Source organism: Epithele typhae (assembly GCF_022376455.1).
Source record: "Epithele typhae strain CBS 203.58 chromosome Unknown BXZ73scaffold_40, whole genome shotgun sequence".
NCBI lineage: Eukaryota > Fungi > Basidiomycota > Agaricomycetes > Polyporales > Epitheliaceae > Epithele > Epithele typhae.
Genome location: NW_025954231.1, coordinates 19,470 through 39,505, shown reverse-complemented (window position 1 = coordinate 39,505; position 20,036 = coordinate 19,470). Strand labels below are relative to the sequence as shown.

General features: G+C 56.3%; 4 protein-coding genes across 4 annotated transcripts; 1 reads left to right on the top strand and 3 right to left on the bottom strand.

Moving 5' to 3' along the window:
* Nucleotides 1–1,816: 1,816 nt before the first annotated feature.
* BXZ73DRAFT_103338 (uncharacterized protein) lies at nucleotides 1,817–4,112 on the top strand (the record flags this gene model as incomplete). Its single annotated transcript, XM_048015550.1, has 2 exons — nucleotides 1,817–2,097; nucleotides 2,129–4,112. 2 exons carry the CDS (start codon nucleotides 1,817–1,819, stop codon nucleotides 4,110–4,112), a joined length of 2,265 nt encoding a protein of 754 aa, XP_047875759.1.
* An 11,174-nt stretch (nucleotides 4,113–15,286) lies between these two features.
* BXZ73DRAFT_50103 (uncharacterized protein) lies at nucleotides 15,287–16,032 on the bottom strand (the record flags this gene model as incomplete). Its single annotated transcript, XM_048020379.1, has 2 exons — nucleotides 15,287–15,610; nucleotides 15,754–16,032. Coding segments are annotated over 2 exons (603 nt in total), but the record flags the coding sequence as incomplete, so codon positions are not given.
* A 334-nt stretch (nucleotides 16,033–16,366) lies between these two features.
* Nucleotides 16,367–16,525, bottom strand: BXZ73DRAFT_18466 (uncharacterized protein; the record flags this gene model as incomplete). Its single annotated transcript, XM_048017565.1, has 1 exon — nucleotides 16,367–16,525. A coding segment is annotated over one exon (159 nt), but the record flags the coding sequence as incomplete, so codon positions are not given.
* A 270-nt stretch (nucleotides 16,526–16,795) lies between these two features.
* On the bottom strand, nucleotides 16,796–17,528 carry BXZ73DRAFT_25083 (uncharacterized protein; the record flags this gene model as incomplete). Its single annotated transcript, XM_048017706.1, has 3 exons — nucleotides 16,796–16,846; nucleotides 16,907–17,090; nucleotides 17,149–17,528. Coding segments are annotated over 3 exons (615 nt in total), but the record flags the coding sequence as incomplete, so codon positions are not given.
* Nucleotides 17,529–20,036: the final 2,508 nt, after the last annotated feature.

Below are 20,036 nucleotides of genomic sequence, written 5' to 3'. Positions count from 1 at the left end.
GTGCAGACCCTTGCGCAGACGGCGACCGATTCGAATTTGTGTGCAGCGGCGAGGGCGTCGATGATATCCTCCATCGCTTGACAGGGAGGGGAGGGGAGGGCATGGCTGCAGTCAGCGTCCGGGGGGCAAACGTCGTCAGCAAAGAGCAATCGCGCGGGGTCTGACCGCGCTCAGCGCTTTCCGATCGATAAGGATCTTTTGCGGGTCCGCTACTGAACTTAGTCGACGACGATCTTGATGCCGTACGTCATCTTCATCACACGCGCGGAGGCGAAGTGTGGAGGAAAAAGCAGACAGCACTAGTCGCGACGGAGTCGTTCCCGCGTGCTAGACGTGTGGGTCTGTGTAAGTGAGGGGGTCGGGACGGGAGGGACGAGGTGCATGCACGTATATGAGTCCGGGCGGTAGAGCGTAATACCGAGGGCTTCGAGGCGGCGCTTGAGTGAGGAGTAGAGCCACGGGCTCGCGGCGAAACCGCCGACGAGGAAGACCGTCTACAGTACTTGGTCAGTTCAGGAAGCGCGTGGATAGCGTACAGTGAGTGGTTGCGTCGCATTTTGGAGCTGTTTTTGGATTTTCGAAATGGTCGCGTCCAGGGACGATTGAATGCAAGACAGTATGTTCTCCCTGAATCACAGCGTGCCATCGGCACTGAACAGACAACGCAAAAAATACAGAACAGTGGACCCAGTGAGCACGAGTTGCCCACGTCTGATATTGAACTTCGGGTCGTTACAGTGCATAGACCCAAATTTGATGTATGACGAGACTCCTTCTCGTCCTTCAAGAAGACTGGCTTCGTCACCTTGTCAAAGTATCCGAGCATTGACTTGATATTTCCGTCGTTGCAAAATGCCGAGTCCTTCAGGAGTCCTAGGGAGTACGCATGGGAATGATAGCTGCGTATAAATTCACCTTTGAGGTGTGCCTCCGCACGCGTTGACGCGGGTCGATCCTTGGAATGAACATGCAAGTCCTTCCCAGTGATACTCAAAGCTGCTGAACCCCCTATTTTTTATCGGAGTACCGATCGCGCGCCGCATAAAACATCACACATACAGTGGACCGAAAGCGAGCCGTCCTCGTACGCTAGCGCCAGCGTCCCCCCATCCGCCGAGAACGCAGCCTCGACCCACCCACGGCGTCCCCTCGCGTCCCAGACCCGCCTGAACCCCGCCCCCTCATCCGCGACTCAGACCCACATCCGCGACCCGACACCGGGTCGGGTCGAAAACGCGCCGCGCGCGCCGTCCGGAGCGAGCGCCCCCCGGACGTCCACCGGCCGGTGTAGGAGTCCCGCGCTCGCGGGCACTCTGAAGCACGTGCGTGCGCGACAGAACGCGGTCACGTGTCGTCCGAGCGGCCAGAAGTCACCGAGCACACTTGGTGAAGAAGTAGTACCTGCACATGTATAAAAGTAGTACGCACACACGAAGAATGTCAGTTCCTCTCCCCCACACTCACTCGGTTTCTGTCGTGTCCGCTGCTCGTTCTCCCCCGCGCATCCGTCTTATCCGTGCCCGTGTAACCGTCGTATCCGTCGTATCCGTCTTTCCGTTTATCCGTCGTATCAGCCAACGCGCGTCCGTCGCGCTCAGACTAGTCGCGTTCAACGCGAACATTTCTACAAGGTCTGAAGACTACGCGAAGGAATCCCCACAATTGGTGACCACCGCAGGGGGGCTACCTCGTCTCTCTCGTCCCCGTCCGGACTCGTTCTACTCCAACACTTAGTCAACATGCCTTTGGCGAGCTCAAGCGGCAACCCTTCAGTCGAACGGGGAACATTCGCGCCTGCAAATACCAGGCCCACAACATGGGCGAGCGCGGTAAGACCAAACTTGAACATCCCGACGGCCCCGGGCCGACGATCGTCACGACTCGCCGCCAAACCAACTCCACCGCTGCCATTACCGCCGAACAGCCGAGGCGCACCACAGCGATTGAGCACACGTCCGGAGAACCGAACGAATCAAGCACGCGCGGAGGATACTTCAACTGCTCGCCAGAGAGTGTTGCGCGCATCGACTCCTCTCTCTCCTCCCCCGCTATCGCCCTTAACCCGTTCGCCAACTTCCCCATCACCGACTCGAACTCGTACGCCACCTCCGCTACGCACGCAACCAAGCATGTCTACACCTGCGACAAAGATGCCCCCGCCCCGCGCCAAAACCGCCCCCCGGTTCAAAGGCCGCAATGTCAAGGACTTCCTTTTCGAGCTGGAAACCATCGCAGAAAGTGTCGGTGCGAAGCGCGAAGACCTCCCCAAGTGTGTACTCTCGTACTGTGAGTCGGACATCCGCAACCGTCTTGCCGGCGAGCCCGCCTTCAAGGGGACCAACTGGGCAGCGGCCAAAGCCCTCCTGTTCTCTATCTTCCGTTTCCGCGACTCTGCCACGCGGTACCCACCTCAACGTCTCCGGTCGTTCGCAGCCAAGAGCCGGAAGAGTCAAACCGTCGACTCGGAAGAAGCCCTCAGCGAATACCGCCTCTCGTTCATGAAGTACAGCGGGACATTGGTCGAAGAGAGTCTCCTCGAGCAGAAAGAGCACGACTACCTGTTCTTCATCGGCCTTCCAGACTCGCTCCGCAGCTCGATCGGGTCAACGCTGAAGTCAGTCGTCCTCACTCGCTCTGGCCAGAAGTTCGAGCCCTGGACGAACCCTGCCTCCGTCTCTGAGGTCTGCGCGGCGGTCTCAGAGCACTACGAGTCTTGCAGGATCGACACGTACCGACGCCGCCGCAAGCGCGCTGCTGTGTCCGACTCCGAAAGCGACAGCTCGGACAGTGCGACAGACTCTTCGGACTCAGAGGATGCGCCTTACTCGTCTGGAGACGATGTGGCTTCACCCCCGAAACGCAAAGGCAAGAAGAAGACGCGCCGTGACAGGCTCTCATCTCACTCTGACTCCGAGGTTCGCTCCACGCGGCGCGGCCACAAGTCCACGCGTAGGGAAGTGAAGGCGCTCCGTCTTCAGCTCGAGCTACTCAAGAAGCAGACTTCCGCGCCGACGCACTCAGACCCGGGCCCTCTCGCGCCTCTCGCAGGCCCTTCTAGCGTGTATGCAGGGGTGCACGGCACCGGGAACGCTCCCAACCCATTCGCCGCCGGCTTACCTGCAGGGTACCCCACCGCGTACGCCGCTCAGCCCAATGGCCCCAACGCCGGTCCTCCTGGTCAACGAGTGTGTTACATGTGTGGCGGTGTCGAGAACAACGGACTCACCCACCCACTTGGCATGCGGAACTGTCCGGAGACGACTGCACTCATACAGGAACGCGTCCTGCAGTACCACCCTGTTACCGGTATGCTGGAGCGGACGGACAAGGGCTACCTCCCACGCTTCAACCAACTGCCCCAGGGTCTCGCCGCGTGGATGCGGTCACAGAGCGGTAACGCGCAAGTCCTCGGAGCTACCGCGCGCGCCACCGGTCTCTACCTAGACGATGAGCCTGCGTTTCCGTATACAGGCTCCTACGCGTTCCCCGCTGCCGCGTCATCCTTCCCGGTCACCACCCGTTCGAAGGCAAAGGCGGCAACTTCGCCCTCCAAGACGGTCCGTTTCGAGCCTACGACACTTCCCACTCTCCCTGTTGCTACCCCTGCGTTCCCCCCTTCTGCGCCACCCCCACACTTTCGTAATACGGAGGAAGGTTTCATGCAGGAGTACCGTCTGAAGAAGCACCCTGCGACGGTCGAGGAAGTGCCAGATGCTGACGCGCCTCGGCACCATACCTTCACACGCACGACCTCAAAGCCGTTCAAGTTCACTTCGGAGGTTCAGCAGAGCGTCGTAGTCGATGACGTCCACGATCGACTCCTCGACTCCCCCGTTACCATGACGCTTCGAGAGGCTCTGGCGCTAGCCCCCAGCCTACAGAAGAAGGTTGCCGCGCTTGTCAAACCCCGTCGGGACTTCTCTGGATCTGACGTGCCCGCGACTGCTTCGGCCTTCGCCACGGACACCACTCCTGCGTCGTTCATCGAGGAAGTCCCTGTTACGTCTGAGGGCTTTATTCCAGCTGGAATACGACCTAGGCGCCTTGTGGTTACAGTGGCGATGCTCAGAGCGCTTGCGTGCTATCGAGCGAGTGCGAGCGACAACGAGTGAGATTGCGCGTAGTCAAGGTAGACGTAGTAGTACAAGAGGAGATTCAAGTCTGGGGAGGGAGCGCTCTGGGGCGTCGTCCTTATATACAGGGGCGAGAGTGGGGAGTCATATTATCTACGAGTCATCACCAGTCCGCATGACACAGCCCTAGTCGTAGCGACTCGTCGTGACTAGGTACCGCAGGAGGAGTCAGGGCGAGTATACGATGAGTAGCGATGAGTATGTATGAGTCAGGAGATACAGCATGGGTATGTAAGAGTTCTGCATATAGGGAGAGCGGGGGTTATGGATGGAAATTAAATGGGGGCAGCGTACGAGTATCCGTGATCGTAACATTAGCTCCCTCTCCCAGGGAGGGTTGTCCCGACCTTCTACGTGGTGGTCGGCGGTGTCACGTCCGCGGGGGCGTGCCCGATGCCGACGGCTGTGAGGTCCGAGGCGATTTGAATCGACACTCGATCGACGTACTCCTGGATCGGGAGGTGAGTCCCCTCGTAGTTCCGGAGTATGGTGATGATGGGTTGGTCGAACTTCTCGCGGTAAGCGTTCCACCGTTGAGTGTCGACGATCCGGTTCTCGACGACTTCGTCACATGGAGCGTCGACGTGCTGAGCGATGGCCTCGGCGACCAGGAGGTGTAGGTCGTGCCGAATCTTCGTGTGAACTTGGGGAAAACCGATCTCATAAAGACGTGCGGGAGTGAACAGCTCCGGCCAGGAGTCCACACGCACGCCGAGGTAGTGATTGACGCCGACATGGGCTGTGATGACATACCGGCCCGCTCCTGCTTGGACGCGCCATCGCGGCGTACGTGGAGGTGGGTGAACAAGGACGAGTTCATCGTCATGGAAGTCGAGGATTTCGGCCTCTAGTTCGGCGAAGATGTCGTCCAGGGCATCGTGGTGGCGTGGGCTCGGGGACTCGTCGGGTCCGGTGAGGGTGAGGCGTGAGGAGCTTGCGAGGGTTCCGGGAGGGAGGTTGAGGACTCTGAACTGAACTCCGGGTTCCGCGTTCGCGGTCTGCGCTCGGACCCAGTTGCGGTGGACCATGAGGAGAGACTGGGCTGCGAGGAGGTCGGTGGTGGTGACCGGGGGTTGGTTTTCTTTGTCGGAGTCGTCTTCTTGCGTGTAGGGAGGAGGCTGCGGCGTGGAGGTGTCTTGGGCGCGTGTTACAGCGGCGGGGAGGTCGAGTACCGGCATGAGGGGTGGGAGGTCGTCCGTGGTGCCCGTGTTCGCCGGAGTGAGGGCGTTCCAGGCGGCCTGGTTGCGAACTCGTTCTTCGGGAGCGGGCTCACTGGGGGATCCCCATTCTACGATGTCGGACGGGATATTTCCCCAGGGGGGAAGGTGCTGCTGGTTGGTGGGGAGTAAGTCGTCGAGGGCGGCCGCGACCTCGATGCTGGTGAGCTGGTCGAGTGCGACGTCGGCGGCTCGCGCGATGAGGGCCCGAAGGGTCAGCGAGGCCTCCTTGGCGACGGCCTTCTGGCTGGCAGGGGCTCCAGCGCGTTGCACGAAGTGGTCGACCGTCTTCCAGACGTCGAACGCCTCGGTCGCGATGCGGTATTCGTTGACGAGGGGCTCGGTGTGGGGGATATGTTGGGTGCGGTAGCGGACGTGTCCGTGGAGGTCGGAGTGCGCGACGGTCCACCGATGCGGTCTCCGAGGGTTCCGCGACTCTCGTTAGTGCGATAGAGAGTCGGAAGGTGGTCGTAGTTGACCTGGGGGCGGTTATTGATGAAGTCGGGTGTGTCGTGGATGTCCGGCGTAGTGAGGCGGATGGGATAGAGGCGGGGAGCGCGACGAGGAGTAGAGCGGTGGTGGCGAGGCATCTTGAGAAGCGCATTCGAGGTGGAGTGGGATGAGGGTCAGAGGAGCTTGTGTCTCTTCTTATATACCCTCAGGATATCGGGCGCGTTCTTCAAATGGTGCTCGGGTTCCCATGAGTTTTCTGCTGACTCCCAGCCCTTCCACGTCACCAGGTATTCCAATTTGTCTCGTTTGCGTCCTCTCATTCGGTGGTTAAGAATAGCTTCCACTTCATGCTCCTCTTCGCCGTCTATGACGTCAGGAGGTGGACGTGGCATGTCCGGGCCATGTGCTTTGGTGACTCGATATGGAGTCAGGAGCGCGGCATGGAAGACTGGATGAATCTTCCAAGTGCGTGGTAGGTTTAATTTGAACGTTACAGGTCCCATGACTTCGGTGATAACAAAGGGTCCTTCTCGTTTGGGTGCCAGTTTCCTGTGTGGGTACGGGAGGCGGAGGTTGGTTGATTCTAGAAGGACCTTATCTCCTTTCTTGAATGAGACGAGCTGTCCTGGTGATCTCCGTGCCATTGCCGCGGCTGCGTGATTATGGGCTGCAATTGTATTTTCTTGGTCAGCTCGGAGGGCGGAGAGCCGTTCCTCCGTGCTGGGTATTTCGGGTTCTTGCGTGGGAGTTTGACTAGTTGTGGTTGATAACCATAGAGTAGTTCAAACGGCGATTTCTTTGTTACGAATGTGTTCGTTGATTATGCGCGTATTCGAATTCCTTGAGGTGATCTGCCCATTCGTTTGGGTTATTGCCGCAATAGAGGCGTAGAGCGAGGTCCAGTTCTTGGTTTACTCGTTCTGTTTGACCATCGGTTTGCGGGTGATACGCCGTGCTCAACGCAGTTTCCATTCCCATTAGTTGGTGGAGTTCCCTGAACGCTCCTGCTGCGAATTGAGGGCCTCGATCGGAGATGATTTTAGAGGGGATTCCGAATCGGCTGAAGACTTGGTCCCATAGTAGCTTTGCTGCTCCTTCTGCTGTGATATTCTTTGTGCATGGCGTGAAGATGGCCATCTTTGTAACGTCGTGGTCAACGACTACTTGGACTGCATTGTATCCGTTTGATTCTGGTAGTCTGTGATGTAGTCGGTGGTTATGACGTTAAACGGCCTAGTGTTCCCGCTATGTGGGATCGGAAATAATCCTGTCTTAGTTGGATGCGTGTTGACTTTGGTGGTTTGGCATTTTGCGCATCCTTTACATATTCGGTATGAAGTTACGCATTCCGTCCCATATATAGTCTCTTTTGACTAGTTCGAAAGTCTTCTGAATCCCTGGGTGGCCCATTACGGCTGGTTCATGATAGTTTTTGACAATGTTGCGATAGAGGTTTTCGTCGGGTGGTACGTAGATACGTTCTTTGAATAGCAGCAGTCCTTCTTCTTCCTTCCAATCGCTCAGCTTGCCCCAGGCGGTCGTGGTTTATCAGTTGCTTTTGTTGTCAGGAACTGTACTAGATCCGGGTTGCGGGCTTTGTTGTTTCGGATTTGTTGGGAGATGTCGATTTGGACAGAGTTGAGTGAGAAATTTGTTCCGGTAGCATGACCATGTCCTTGTTATCATTCTCCCCCTGTTCATGATCTGTTCTCCTGGACAGAGCGTCGGCTTGCGCAATTGTTTTTCCAGGGTGATGTTTCAACATAAAGTTGAACTCGTTCATGTAGTGGTGCCATCTTGCTTGTCTTGGGTTTAAGCGTTGCACGGAGCGGAAGTACGTTAGGTTCTGGTGGTCTGTGATGACTTCTACTGGGTGTGGAGATCCTTGCAATAAATGTCGCCATTCCTTGAATGCTCGAATGATTGCGAGTAATTCTCTGTCGTAGATTTGATAGTTTCGTTCTGCTTCTGTGAACGACTTTGATAGATATGCGCATGGGTGCCATATTCCGTCGTTCCTTTTTGGCGTAGTACCGCCCCTGTCGCTACTTTGGACGCATCGCATTCTACTTGGAATGGTTCGTAGGGATCCGGCATTTTGAGGATTGGTCCAGTTGTGAACCGCTGCTTCAATTCTTGAAACGCTGCTTCACAGTCTTCGTTCCATTTGAACGGAGTGTCTTTTCGCGTCAGTGATGTCAATGGTTTGACCACCTTTGAGTAGTCCTTGATGAATCGTCTGTAGAAATTTCCGAATCCTAGGAAGGCCTGTACTTCCTTCAGTTTGGTTGGTTGTTTCCATTCCAGTACTGCTTTGATTTTTACTGGATCCATGGCTATTTCGTCGGGGCGAATGATCGATCCGAGGAATTCTACTTCTTGTTTATCAAATTCGCATTTGGATGGTTTCAAGTAGAAGTCTAGCTCTTGAATTCTCTTGAGAACTTTTAGTGTTCTTTTGTGGTGTTCTTCTAAGTTGTTGGAGAAGATTAGAATATCGTCGATGTAGATAACCATCCATCCTTCGCGAATGAGGTCCTCGAAGTTTTGATTCATCATGCTTTGAAAGGTCGCTGGGGCGTTGCATAGTCCAAAAAACATTACTGTGGGTTCATATAGTCCTTTGGGGGTTATAAACGCGGCTTTCCATTCATCTCCTTTTTTGATTCGAATATTGTTTATCCGGCTCGTACGTCCAACTTGGTGAAGTATTTGGCTCCTTTGAGCTTATCCATCAGGTCGCTGATTAGTGGGAGGGGTACGCATTTCGAATTGTTCCTTCGTTGAGGGCCCTGTAATCTTGGACTGGTCGTAGTGTCCCGTCTTTTTTTGGAATGTAGAAAAATGGTGAAGCGAATGGGGATTTTGATTTCTTGATGTACCCCTTTCTCATGTTTTCTTCAATGAATTTTTCTAATTCAGCTTGCTCCGTGAGGGTGAGGGGATAGATCTTGTTCCATCTCTTGTCCTTGTGAAAATCGAAGCCTGGTTTTAGGTCGATTGCATGGTCCCATGGTTTGGATTCTGGAAATCGTTCTGCGGCCTTCTTTTCAAATATCTTGCGGTATCCTTTCACGAAGTCTGGTAGGATTTCGTCTAACGGTACTTCGGGTTTTAGTTTATTTGCTTCGATGGCGATTTCCGCTGACTTGTAGCTCGTCGGATTTTGCTGGTTTCAAACCATTCTGTGAAGACTTTGGAGGGGTTGTGTGTCAGTTTATCGTCGTCTATATCCGTTTCGAAGTATGCCAGTAATAGTTCTTGATCGTCCGCTCTGAGTGGGTACCCCCACAGGGTTCCTTCTGGGGGTGTGATCGTTTGTCGGGTTTTTTGTAGCTCCTGTTGTTTCTTGATCTTGTCTTGTTTGATGGTCACCTTCCCGGTTTCCCAATTGATGATTGGATTGTAGTTTTGTATCCAGGGCATTCCAAAGATTACATCATCGCGTCCGATATTGGCCACATACCAGTTGGTAGGTAGCTTGTTTCCGTTGAGGATGAAGTTTCCTTCTACGCGATGAGTGATGTTTCCTGAGCTGTTGATCGTATCGTCCGCGTTCTTGAACCGGACAGGTACTGGTAGTAGTGTCGTTGGGAGTTTGTATTTGTCCACTACTCGTTTGTTGATAATTACTGCGTCGGCTCCTGAGTCGAGGAGGCCTTTGATTTCGACGGCGATTTTTCCCACTTCGATGTAACCGTTGAGTAATAAGGCGTGTCTTCGCCGTTCGGTATTTGATACAAGGGTTACATGAATGGTGGTTGTATTAGGCAGATCCGGCGTCGATTCGTCCTGCCGCTTTAAAAATCCTCCGTCTCATCGATTATGGTGGCGTTAATCTCGGCTTCGAGTCACTGGGAGGGTCGTCTTCTTGGTCCTCCTTCATAGCGCGAATTTTCTGCTGTGCCGGTTTTCCTTTCTTCTTGGCTGGGCAGAATCGCGCCAGGTGCTTTCCTTTCTTGCAGTAGAAGCATAATCCCTTGCTTCGTAGGTCTTGTTCTTCTTCCGCAGAGAGTCGGTTGACTTCTCCGTTTGATCTTTCTGTGGTTGTGGCTTTAACCACCTTGTCTTGAATCTTGGTTTGATTCCGAGGATCTTGTCCATATCTTTCTTCATCTTCCAGTTCCTATCGACATCGATGGCTCGCGCCATCCACGTGTTGAGGTCTGCAGGTACCATGGCCATATCCAGGATCTTGTTGCGTACTGGAGCATCGAGGGATTGTCGGTACCACGCTAGTTGGGCGCGTGGTTCTGTGATGAGTGCCTTCGTGATTAGGTCCATAAAGGTTCCATTGAAGGCGTCGATGGACTCGTAATCCTTTGATGTCAGAGTACGCAGCCTGTTAGCAGCGTGCATTTCCTCGTTGATAGGCGTGAAGGTAGCGAGTAAAGCGGCGAGGAAGTTTCTCCATGTTCCATAGCCTTGCCTGTTTCCTGTTGCGTCAGTTTCCCAGGCTTGGCGTAGAACGGCTGTCTTCCAGATCGCTGCTGTGCCTCCTTCCATGTAGGATAAGGCGGTGGTGATCATCGTTTGGTCATCCGGAAAATCGACAGGTCGTGCATCGAAGAGTAGGAGCAGGGCTTGTACGAATGTGTCGAGTTTGTCTCGATCTCCGTTGAATGGTTCCGGTAGTTTGACCTTTCCTTTGCCTCGAGCGGCATATAACCACCCAGGGGTCCTTGAGGAATATTTCCGCCTGGGTTGGCGGGTGGTCCTCCTCCTGGGGGTCCCTGTGGTGGTCCTCCTGCCGGGGGTCCTTGCGGCGGTCCTCCTCCTGGAGGTCCCTGTGGCGGTCCTCCTCCTGGAGGTCCCTGCGGTGGTCCTCCTCCTGGCAGTCCTCCTCCTGGTATAGGAGCAGGTGGTGGGTTTCCCATGGGGTCGGGAGGTGGGTACGCTGCAATTCCTCCGAGTCGAGGCAATGCTATCGACGTCCATGCTGCTGCTGAGGCGCTTGCATTTGTGGGATTTGCGCTTAGCGTGAAACTTGGTACTCCTCGTCGTTCAAAACTCCATTGAGTATCTTCCGTTCTTTGTTGGAGTACTCTTGCTGCTTCTTCGTCGCGTCGTCTCCTTATTTCGTCCCAATCGAAGTTCAAGCGGCCTCCTCCTGACTCGTAGTCGGATTCTTCTTCTGGCTGTACTGGTTCGGTGATGGTGGTCCGTACCACTTCTGTTTCTGTGACCGTTGCCATCTCTGATTCTGGTTCCTTGGGTTCGAGGGTCACGTCTGGTTGTTTGCCTGTGCGGCTTGTCCCTGGAATTGGGGCTGTTACTGGTTCTTCCTTTGTCAAAGGTCTGGGGGTAATCCTTGGCGAGTCTCTTGCTCGTTGTCCTGATGTGGTTCTAGCAATCCTGGCCGGCTTTGGGGGCATAGGTTGGGATTGCTCCTGGGTTCGTAGTGGTTTCCACAGTCGTTCGAGGCCTGTGGGTATTGTGCTGTGAATAGTTCTTCCTGTAGTTCTGAGACTGGTTCGTATGGAGGTTCTAATTCTGGTGCCTTGTACTTTCGTGCTGCCCAGTATCTGATGGGACAGCGTTGTGTGGTGCACCGTTGATATCCTCGTCTAGTAATGTGATAGTCGGTGGTATTGGTCGGATTGAAGATGTGGGCGTAGTCTTTGCACGATCTATCCGGTTCTTCGTTTGCTTCAGTTGACATTCAAATATTCTTGAACCGTTTCCAGAGCGATGCGAACTCGCTTGAGTGCTTCGAGGCGGTTGGGGTAGTCTGGGTGGATGAAGTTACCCCTGAAGTTGAATACAAATTGTTCAAGATCGGCTACGTCGAACTGAAGGCGTTGCACAAGTTTGGTGATTGGGTCGTGCGCGTGAAGAGGTAGTTCGATCGGTTCTTCGTCTACGTCTGGAACTCCGTAGAATTCGCCGAGAGTATCGTCCAGGTCTGTGATTTGCTGATGGAGTGTTTCCAATTCGAGTGCTCCAAATCTTTCTACTAAGATGGGTTCGGTCTGGAGCGCGTTCAGGTTTTCTCCTCCTTGCTTCAGGGCCCTTCTAAAGGTATAGTATTCTTCAACGGTGTCTTCGCTTGAATCGTCTTCTGCTTGAGCCTGCACCGCAGTCCTCTCTTCGTCCTCGTTGATTATTGTGTCGAAGGGAGTATGTGGTTCAGGGGCGGGGCTATGGATCTCAACGCGAAGGTTGGGTCGTCCGTGAAGGGGGGTTCTTGGCAATAGAATGAGGGGGGTTCCAGGGGTAGCGTATAGGTGCGAGTTGCGGGAATTTTCCCTATGGCTTGTTTCCGAACTTGCGTATTGCTGAACAATATCCGTGATGTCTGATGTTTATACTGTGTTCTGCGTTCGAGCAGTACACAGCCTTCCTTGGTCCTAGATAGATCCTCTGCACTTATAGAAGTGGAGGGTTCGAGACTTGAATCTAATGTTACGTCTGAGGGCTTTATTCCAGCTGGAATACGACCTAGGCGCCTTGTGGTTACAGTGGCGATGCTCAGAGCGCTTGCGTGCTATCGAGCGAGTGCGAGCGACAACGAGTGAGATTGCGCGTAGTCAAGGTAGACGTAGTAGTACAAGAGGAGATTCAAGTCTGGGGAGGGAGCGCTCTGGGGCGTCGTCCTTATATACAGGGGCGAGAGTGGGGAGTCATATTATCTACGAGTCATCACCAGTCCGCATGACACAGCCCTAGTCGTAGCGACTCGTCGTGACTAGGTACCGCAGGAGGAGTCAGGGCGAGTATACGATGAGTAGCGATGAGTATGTATGAGTCAGGAGATACAGCATGGGTATGTAAGAGTTCTGCATATAGGGAGAGCGGGGGTTATGGATGGAAATTAAATGGGGGCAGCGTACGAGTATCCGTGATCGTAACAGTCCCTTCAGACGACGACTGCACGTCCAACTCTTCCGATGAACCCACTGCGACAGCGGTTCTTACCTACAATGCGGGCTCCGAACTCCTTGACGACGTCATCCTTCGCTATGCAGACGCGGTGAGCACTGCGCCATCTACGTCCACCCGGCTGTTCGCCATGGCTGCAGGTTTCGTCGACAGCGTCTTCGGCGATCAGAAGTGCAAATTCCTCGTCGACAGTGGCTCCGAACTGAACCTCATCAACAGCGGGATCTGGGAGAAGACTCGTCTCTCCATCGACCGCGACGGGGCTCGCTGGACCCTCAAAGGCATCGGAGGTGACCCTGTTTCCCTCCTGGGGTGCTGTCGGGAAGCCCCGGTACAAATTGCGGGTCGCAATTTCGACCACCACTTCTTCGTCACTCCGGCAGACCGCAGTGCCTATGGCGGCATCCTTGGGCAACCTTGGCTCGCAGCCCACGTGGCCAACCTCACGTACTCGCGCGACGGTGGTGTCCACATGACAGTAGGGTTCACCACGGGTGACCCTCGGGTGATTCTGACTCGACCCGCACCCGTACCCGTGCATGCCCGCACCCGTGGACCCGAGGGTCACCATCCACACGGGTCGGAAGGGTATCTCACGGGTGTGCACCCGTGGCGGACACCCGCGGGTGAACAGGCCTAGGCCGTGGTGGCAGCAGTGACTTGTGAGGTGCCATTGCACGCAAGAGTGCAGTGCATGCGAGACGGCGCGGGCGAGACGGTGCGTGCGAGGGAAATGGCGCATGGGAGACGGGAGACAGCGTGGGCGAGCGGACGGCGCGGGCGATCCCTCCCCCACGGGATACGGCGTGGGCGAATGACGGTGTGGGCGAGACGGTGCGGGCGAGTTGAAGGCAGGGCGAGAAGGCGTCACAGGTGAGAGATGGCGTGGGTGCGAGAGAGCACGAGCGAGATGGCGCGGGCAAGAATACGCGAGCGAGACGGTGCAGACGGTGCGGGCGAGATAGCGAGACGGTGCGAGCGAGATGGTGCAGGCGAGAAGGCGTGGGCGAGAGACGGAGAGACAGTGAGAGACGGTGCGGGTGAGACAGTGCGGGTGAGAAGGCGCAGGCGCGAGAGATGGCGCAAGAGACAGCACGGGCGAGATGGCGTGAGGGAGATGGTGCGAGGGAGATGGTGCGAGGGAGATGGCGCACGGGAGAGGGGAGACGGCGCGGGCAAGAAGGTGCGGGCGAGAAGGAGTGGGCGAGAGACGGTGTGGGTGAGACGATGCGGGTGAGAGACGGCACAGGCGAGACGGTGCAGGCAAGACGGTGCAGGCGAGACGGTGCGAGGGAGACGGCGTGGGCGAGAAGGTGCGGGCGAGAAGGAGTGGGCGAGAGACGGTGCAGGCGAGACAATGCGGGTGAGAGACGGCGCGAGGGAGACAGTGCGAGAGACGGCGCGAGGGAGACGGCGTGGGCGAGACTCCAGTGCGGGAGAGATGACACGGGTGAGAGAGATGGCAGGGCGAGAAACGGCGAGAGGCGGTGCAGGCGAGATGGTGCAGGCAAGACAGCGTGAGCAAGAAGGTGTGGACAAGAAGGCGTGGACGAGAGACGGCGAGAGACGGCAAGAGACGGTGGGAGACGGTGTGGGCAAGACAGTGTGGGCGAGAGACTGCGCGAGGGAGATGGTGGGAGACAGTGCGGGCGAGAGACAGTGCGAGAGACGGCATGGGCGAGACGGTGCAAGGGAGACTGCGCAAGGGAGACGGCATGGGCGAGATGGCATGGGCAAGAGACGTTGGGAGACGGTGTGGGCGAGACGGTGTGGGTGATCGGAGATGGCGTGAGAGAGACGGCACAGGGGAGACTGCACAAGGGAGACGGTGCGGGCGAGATGGTGTGCATGAGGGGTACTGAGTGGTATACGTACATGTACTTATTCTAGTCCGACATCTCATCGTCCGATGCGTCAATGCGGTCCCATTCATCATCCATCTCGTAGTCGTCGCCCGACTCGTCGATAACCTCAAGCTTGCCTATATCCTTCATGACGTTCTTGTCGATTATTTCAAGCCGTGACCACGCCCCGAGACACAGCAGCGCACGCGTTGTCTGTGCAGACATGCGGTTGCGTGTGTAGGGAATGAGGTGCCGGCCGCGGCTGAAGACACGTTCGACATCGATAGAGGTAGCTGTGGGGACATCAAAGTAAGTATCAATGCGGGATGAGGGGACGACAAAGAAACATACCTGGGATAGTGAGATAGTCGAGGGCCATCCGGCTGAGACGGGGGAACCGGCTCGCGTTGTCTTGCCACCACTGGATAGGGTCTGTCCCCTCGTCCTCGCACGGCATGGCAAGGTACCGTGTCAGCTCGTCACGGGTAGCACCAGAGGTCGTGGACTTCGTAGGTCTGCTGGGCATGAATGAAATGGTGTCGAAGATGTTCGTGTTGTAGCTGTCGCGCTGGAAATGTTCAACGTCTCGTGTGGGCGACACTGAGGAGTGAAAAGGACAAATAGTGACGTACTGGCTTCGCCTTGGGAAGTTCCTCCACTGGGTTGTTGTCGTCATCCTCAGAGTTGCCACTGTAGGAGACGTCGAACTCGTTGCGCACGAGCTCTTTTGCCGTCTCGATCCAGGCCGGCTCCCACTTCAGCGTCTCGAAGTACTCGAGCTTATATGCAGGGTGGAGAACTGAAGATGCGGGTTCAACCTCAGCACGATATGCAAAAGCGAAGCGAAAAACTCACCCATAGCGATGCGGTAAGCTTCAACAGAGTCGGTGAGTTCATAGTACTTGTTCAGCATCTGCTTGGCGAAGCCGAACGCGGCATGAATGGCGGGGTCGTAGGGGATACCGCCGCGGAACAGGCTGCCCGGGAGGTGCTTGGTGGTCAGGGCCTGATCAATCTTGTCCATGACCGGGATAACGAGGGCCAGGTTTGGTGTGTCGCGAGAGAAGAATTCGGTCGCATCCTTGAAGATCTAGAGGGAGCGTAGGAGTATAGCAGAAGGAGATGGAGGAGCGGAGAGCGGTGTGAAAGGGGTCGGAATGGGGCAGCAAGTGGCAGCGCGCAGCGTGAGTACGGACTATACAGCTGTCAAAACAAGGTTCACACCTTCAGAGCGTCAATGAGCTGCTCCGCAATGAGCCATTCACGCGGCGTCAGCGCAAACGCACCCAGCGCATCGCTCCCCTCGTCCGACGCACAGAAAACGGTGATAGGCATGCGCAGCTCAACAGCTGCATGAACCAAGGTAAGTGTGGAGTTCCACTGCGTGCAGACGTCGATTGGGATGACCCGCGCCTTGAGCGCGAGCTGCGCTAACAGCCTGTTCCATGCAGGCATCAACACAGTCGGCGACGCCTTAATCTTGACGGCGATGGTGCGAAGCTGAGGGCAATGGGATTAAGGTGAGTTCGTTCTCTGGTGAGGATGGTTTAACACCGACCTTGGTTAGTGTCTCCCGGACAGGTGCAACATTCTCAAGAAACTCCTCCATCTCCTCCTCCGTCATCATTCCAGTATCGTCCACCCAGTCGTCTTCGTTCCCACCATACAGAGGCGCTGCAGGATCGTCAAGACTGGGATCCTCCATCCCAGGCTCAGCACCTTCACCTGGGGCCACATCCTCGATCTCGGACGACGCACCGCCGGCAGCTGTGACGCCCTCAGTGCCTGTGCCTGCGCTACCCAGTGAGTCGTCAGAACCCTCTGTGTCCTTCAGGCCATTGAAGTGCTTCAGGAGCGCGAAGCTGACTAGCTGGATCACATGCCCAAAGCATCGAACATGTCCGACACTGGCCAAGAAGTTGTCAAGCTCGTCTTCGATCTTCTTCAGCATTTTGATGTTTGCTGAGGCGTTGTCACACGCGATTCCGAGGACCTGGGAATACGGTATGTTCACATATGTTCGAGGCATTGAGATACAACCCACAGCTTACCTTTTTGTCTATTCCAAACTCCCGCAGGACACGGACGAACTCCCGAGCAAGCGTCGTCCCAGTGTGACTCTGGTGCGGCAATGTGTCAGCTCTCGTCCCGAGCAGGCCGTTCCACAGGCGGTACGTACCTCGGCGATCTCTATAGCATCAAGCAGCGCGCTAACTGGCTTATCTTTGTGAATGAAGTACACGACAATGGCCATGTATGGCCGTCCGTTTGGTGCGGTCCAGCAGTCGGTCGAGAAACTAAGACGGCCTGGATATTTCTAGAAGGGGATAATGTAAGCGTCTTCATTCATGACTACAGCAATTAACGGATACGTTACACGCAGGAGCTTCCGCATTGTTGACCGAGATCCTGCAAATACGGACTTTACGTCACGGGCAACAGTCGTCGCAGACGGCACTTTGTAGTTCGGACGTCCGGTCTTCAGCAAGGTAAGTAGGTGGCGATCTTTGACAATGTTGTATGGTCTTGACGACTCCGCAACCCAGCGCACTATCAAAATACTACCAAACAACAATCATCAGCACTGATTCTCGGCACGACGAAGGTGCAAGCACACACCGGACTTCTGCGTTTGTGTGCTGCCGGTTGGAGTACGTCACCGGTCCCTTCGCACCGTCTGCGCGCTCGAATATGACACTGATGTCCCCGCTCCGGGCCTTCGACTTCAACAGCTTCTGACGTGTGTCGTCAACAGGGAGCTGCGTGGCCAAGAGGTTGTCGACTGCTTCCTGCCCCCAGCACCAGATCACATGCTTCTGGAGCGAACCGGTAGACGACGAGTCACCGGTATGAAGATATCGGCGCTTTTCTGGGGACTTGCAGCCCCTTCCCTTCATGAGACACGAGAAGACGTGGCAGCGCTTCCCCGTTGAGTCGTCAATGCGGGGGCGCTTCTCATAGAAGGCATAATAGGGTGAGGTCCACTTCACCACCATCCTATCTGTTACGCAGTTGTTAACCAAACTTGAGTCATACTAGTGCTGCGGTGCTGTGGAGCTTACCAAGTTCCTTCTCACCACTTGGATCGTCGTTATCACTATCCGAGTCCGAGATCTCCACCGCGTCGTCGTGCCCTGTTGCAACCTTCACAGCCCGTGCGGTCGAGCTGGTTGTGGTGCGCGCGGTCAAGCCCGGCGTCTTGGTGCGCGCGGTCGAGCCTGGTGGCTTCGTGTGCGTGGCTGAGCCCGGTGTCGCGGTGCGCACGGTCGGTGTCTTGGTGTGCATGGCCGCACCGGTTGTGGTTCGCGGCATGGTCGAGTCCGTCGCGGTGCACGGCACGGTCGAGTCCGTCGCGGTGCACGGCACGGTCGAGTCCGTCGCGGTGCGCGGCACGGTCGAGTCCATCGCAGTGCGCGCGGTCGAGCTGGGCAGCGCAGCGCGCGTGGTTGAGCCCGGTGTCGCGGCGCGCACGGTCGAGCCCAGTGTCGCAGTGCGCGTGGTCGAGCCTGTTGCACCGCGCGCAGGGTCTGTCGTTGCGGGGCGCGTGGCCGAGTCTATTGTGCGCGAAGTCGAGTCCTTTGCGTGCTTCGTCTTGACCCTAGGACGAGCTGCTGGGACGCGTTTGCCACCTGCGACACGAGCGGGGCCAATGCTTGGAATGAACACGGTCTCAGGTGAGGCCTCATTTGCAGCTGTTTTTGACAAGTCATTTACGGTTTTGACTGCACAGATGCGAAGGTGTCCGCAAAAAATGGAGTGACAGGCATACCTTCAGAGGTGAGTCTTGTTGACATCTCCATTATATCGCCCTCTTTTGACTCTTTCAGGCGCTTTGAAGGGATACGGGCACGCTTTGCCCCTTCAGGCAGGACCTCATTTGCAGGAGAGGCAGCCCTTTTTTGACCCGATGGAGGATTCACTGGAGTGGTGGGAGAGGACATAGCACGAAGTGGTACAAAGGGCTGCGGACAGTTTACAACGGATCTCACTTGCACGCACGGCGTGTCTGGCCTCCAGCCACCCTTACTAAGCAACTGTATAGCTAGTGGCGTTCGGCCCGACGCGTCAGCCTCAGGTGCGGTGCTAGCCGCCCAACCAGGGTGTTCAGTAGCCTCACGGGTGCCAAGGGTCCGCGGGTCCCGAGGATGAGACCCGCACCCGCACCCGTGGTACCCGGACCCGGGAACCCGCACGGGTCACCCGGACCCTTGGTGATCCCTACCTTCGACGCAAGGCCATGGCTCAGCTCCCAGCCTGCGTGTGACACGATGCTCCCCACCAGACTAGCCTTTGGCGTCGCAGGGCAGAACTTGTAACCGGAGGCAGTGACGTGTGCGAGTTCGAAGCGGAACAGGACTCGGTCGAGCGTCGTGCAGTACTCGTAGATGAAACGCCGCACAGAGGAGGATGGGTCGATGAGTGCGTTGTCGTAGGTCGTGGGTGGGCCTTTGACTCCGCAGTCGTCGACGAAGATGTCGGCGAACTTGGGGATCTCATCTGCGAGGATGTGGCGGGTGCAACGTACGAAATCCGCGACCGCGTTGGTAGCGCCCTGCGGTAGCACAGTACAACGTCCAGTGACCTCCATGCACTGGAAGGTGGTGAGGTCCCGGGATCGCACGTCCAGTGTCCGCGCGTCGTAGCCCGAGAAGAGGTCGATGACACCATAGCAAGAGAACCCAGCGAAACTTTCAGCAAAGTCGTCGGGGCGCGGAGGCAGGGCCGCATCGCGGATAGTGACCGCATTAAGGGCTTGAAGATCGTGGACGACACGGAGGGCACCGTTCTTCTTGCTGACAGCGAATACGCGCGAACGGTAAGAGGAACAGGAGCTTTCGTACTTGCCAGAGTTGAAATTCGAGGTCAGAATCGCGCGAACTTCGTCTTCTGCGGCTTTGGGGACCGGGATTGGCTTCTGCGCCCAGGGTGTGTGCTCGATGACCGGTATGACGTAGTCGGGGAAGTATTCCCGGTTGAACGTCCCACGCTCCGCATCCGTGAAGGCGAGTGCTGCGCGGCGACTGCCGATGATGTAGGCGATGAGGTCAAGCTCCGCTGCGTGGAGGAAGCCGTCAGGGATGGTGGACATGATGGTCTCGAGGCGTTCTTGGGTGAGGCGTTCACAGGGGACGAAGGAGCCACGGGGAGGCGGGTGTATGGGGAGAGGTGGTAGATCCGGAACAGGCAGAGGCTTGAACGTTTGTGCGGAGAGGTCTGGCATCGTCGTCGGGACTGGGCGGACTTTACGGGCAACGGGTTTGTACCGGCGAACAGGTGTGGCGAAGCGGGTGGTTGATGGGGCCAAAAGCGCACGAGACACAAAAACAGAAGGGACAGGACGCAGCGGGAGATCAAAGGCACACTCGACAGTGCGCAGAAGATGATCAAAGGAAGGAGGGGGGTTGAACGATGAGATGTATGAGTCGTTGAAAGAGTCCGTGTGGAAGGAAGGATGTCCGAGAAGAGTACGAAGGGTGCGACCAAAACAAGGTAGCGAGGGCGGTGCC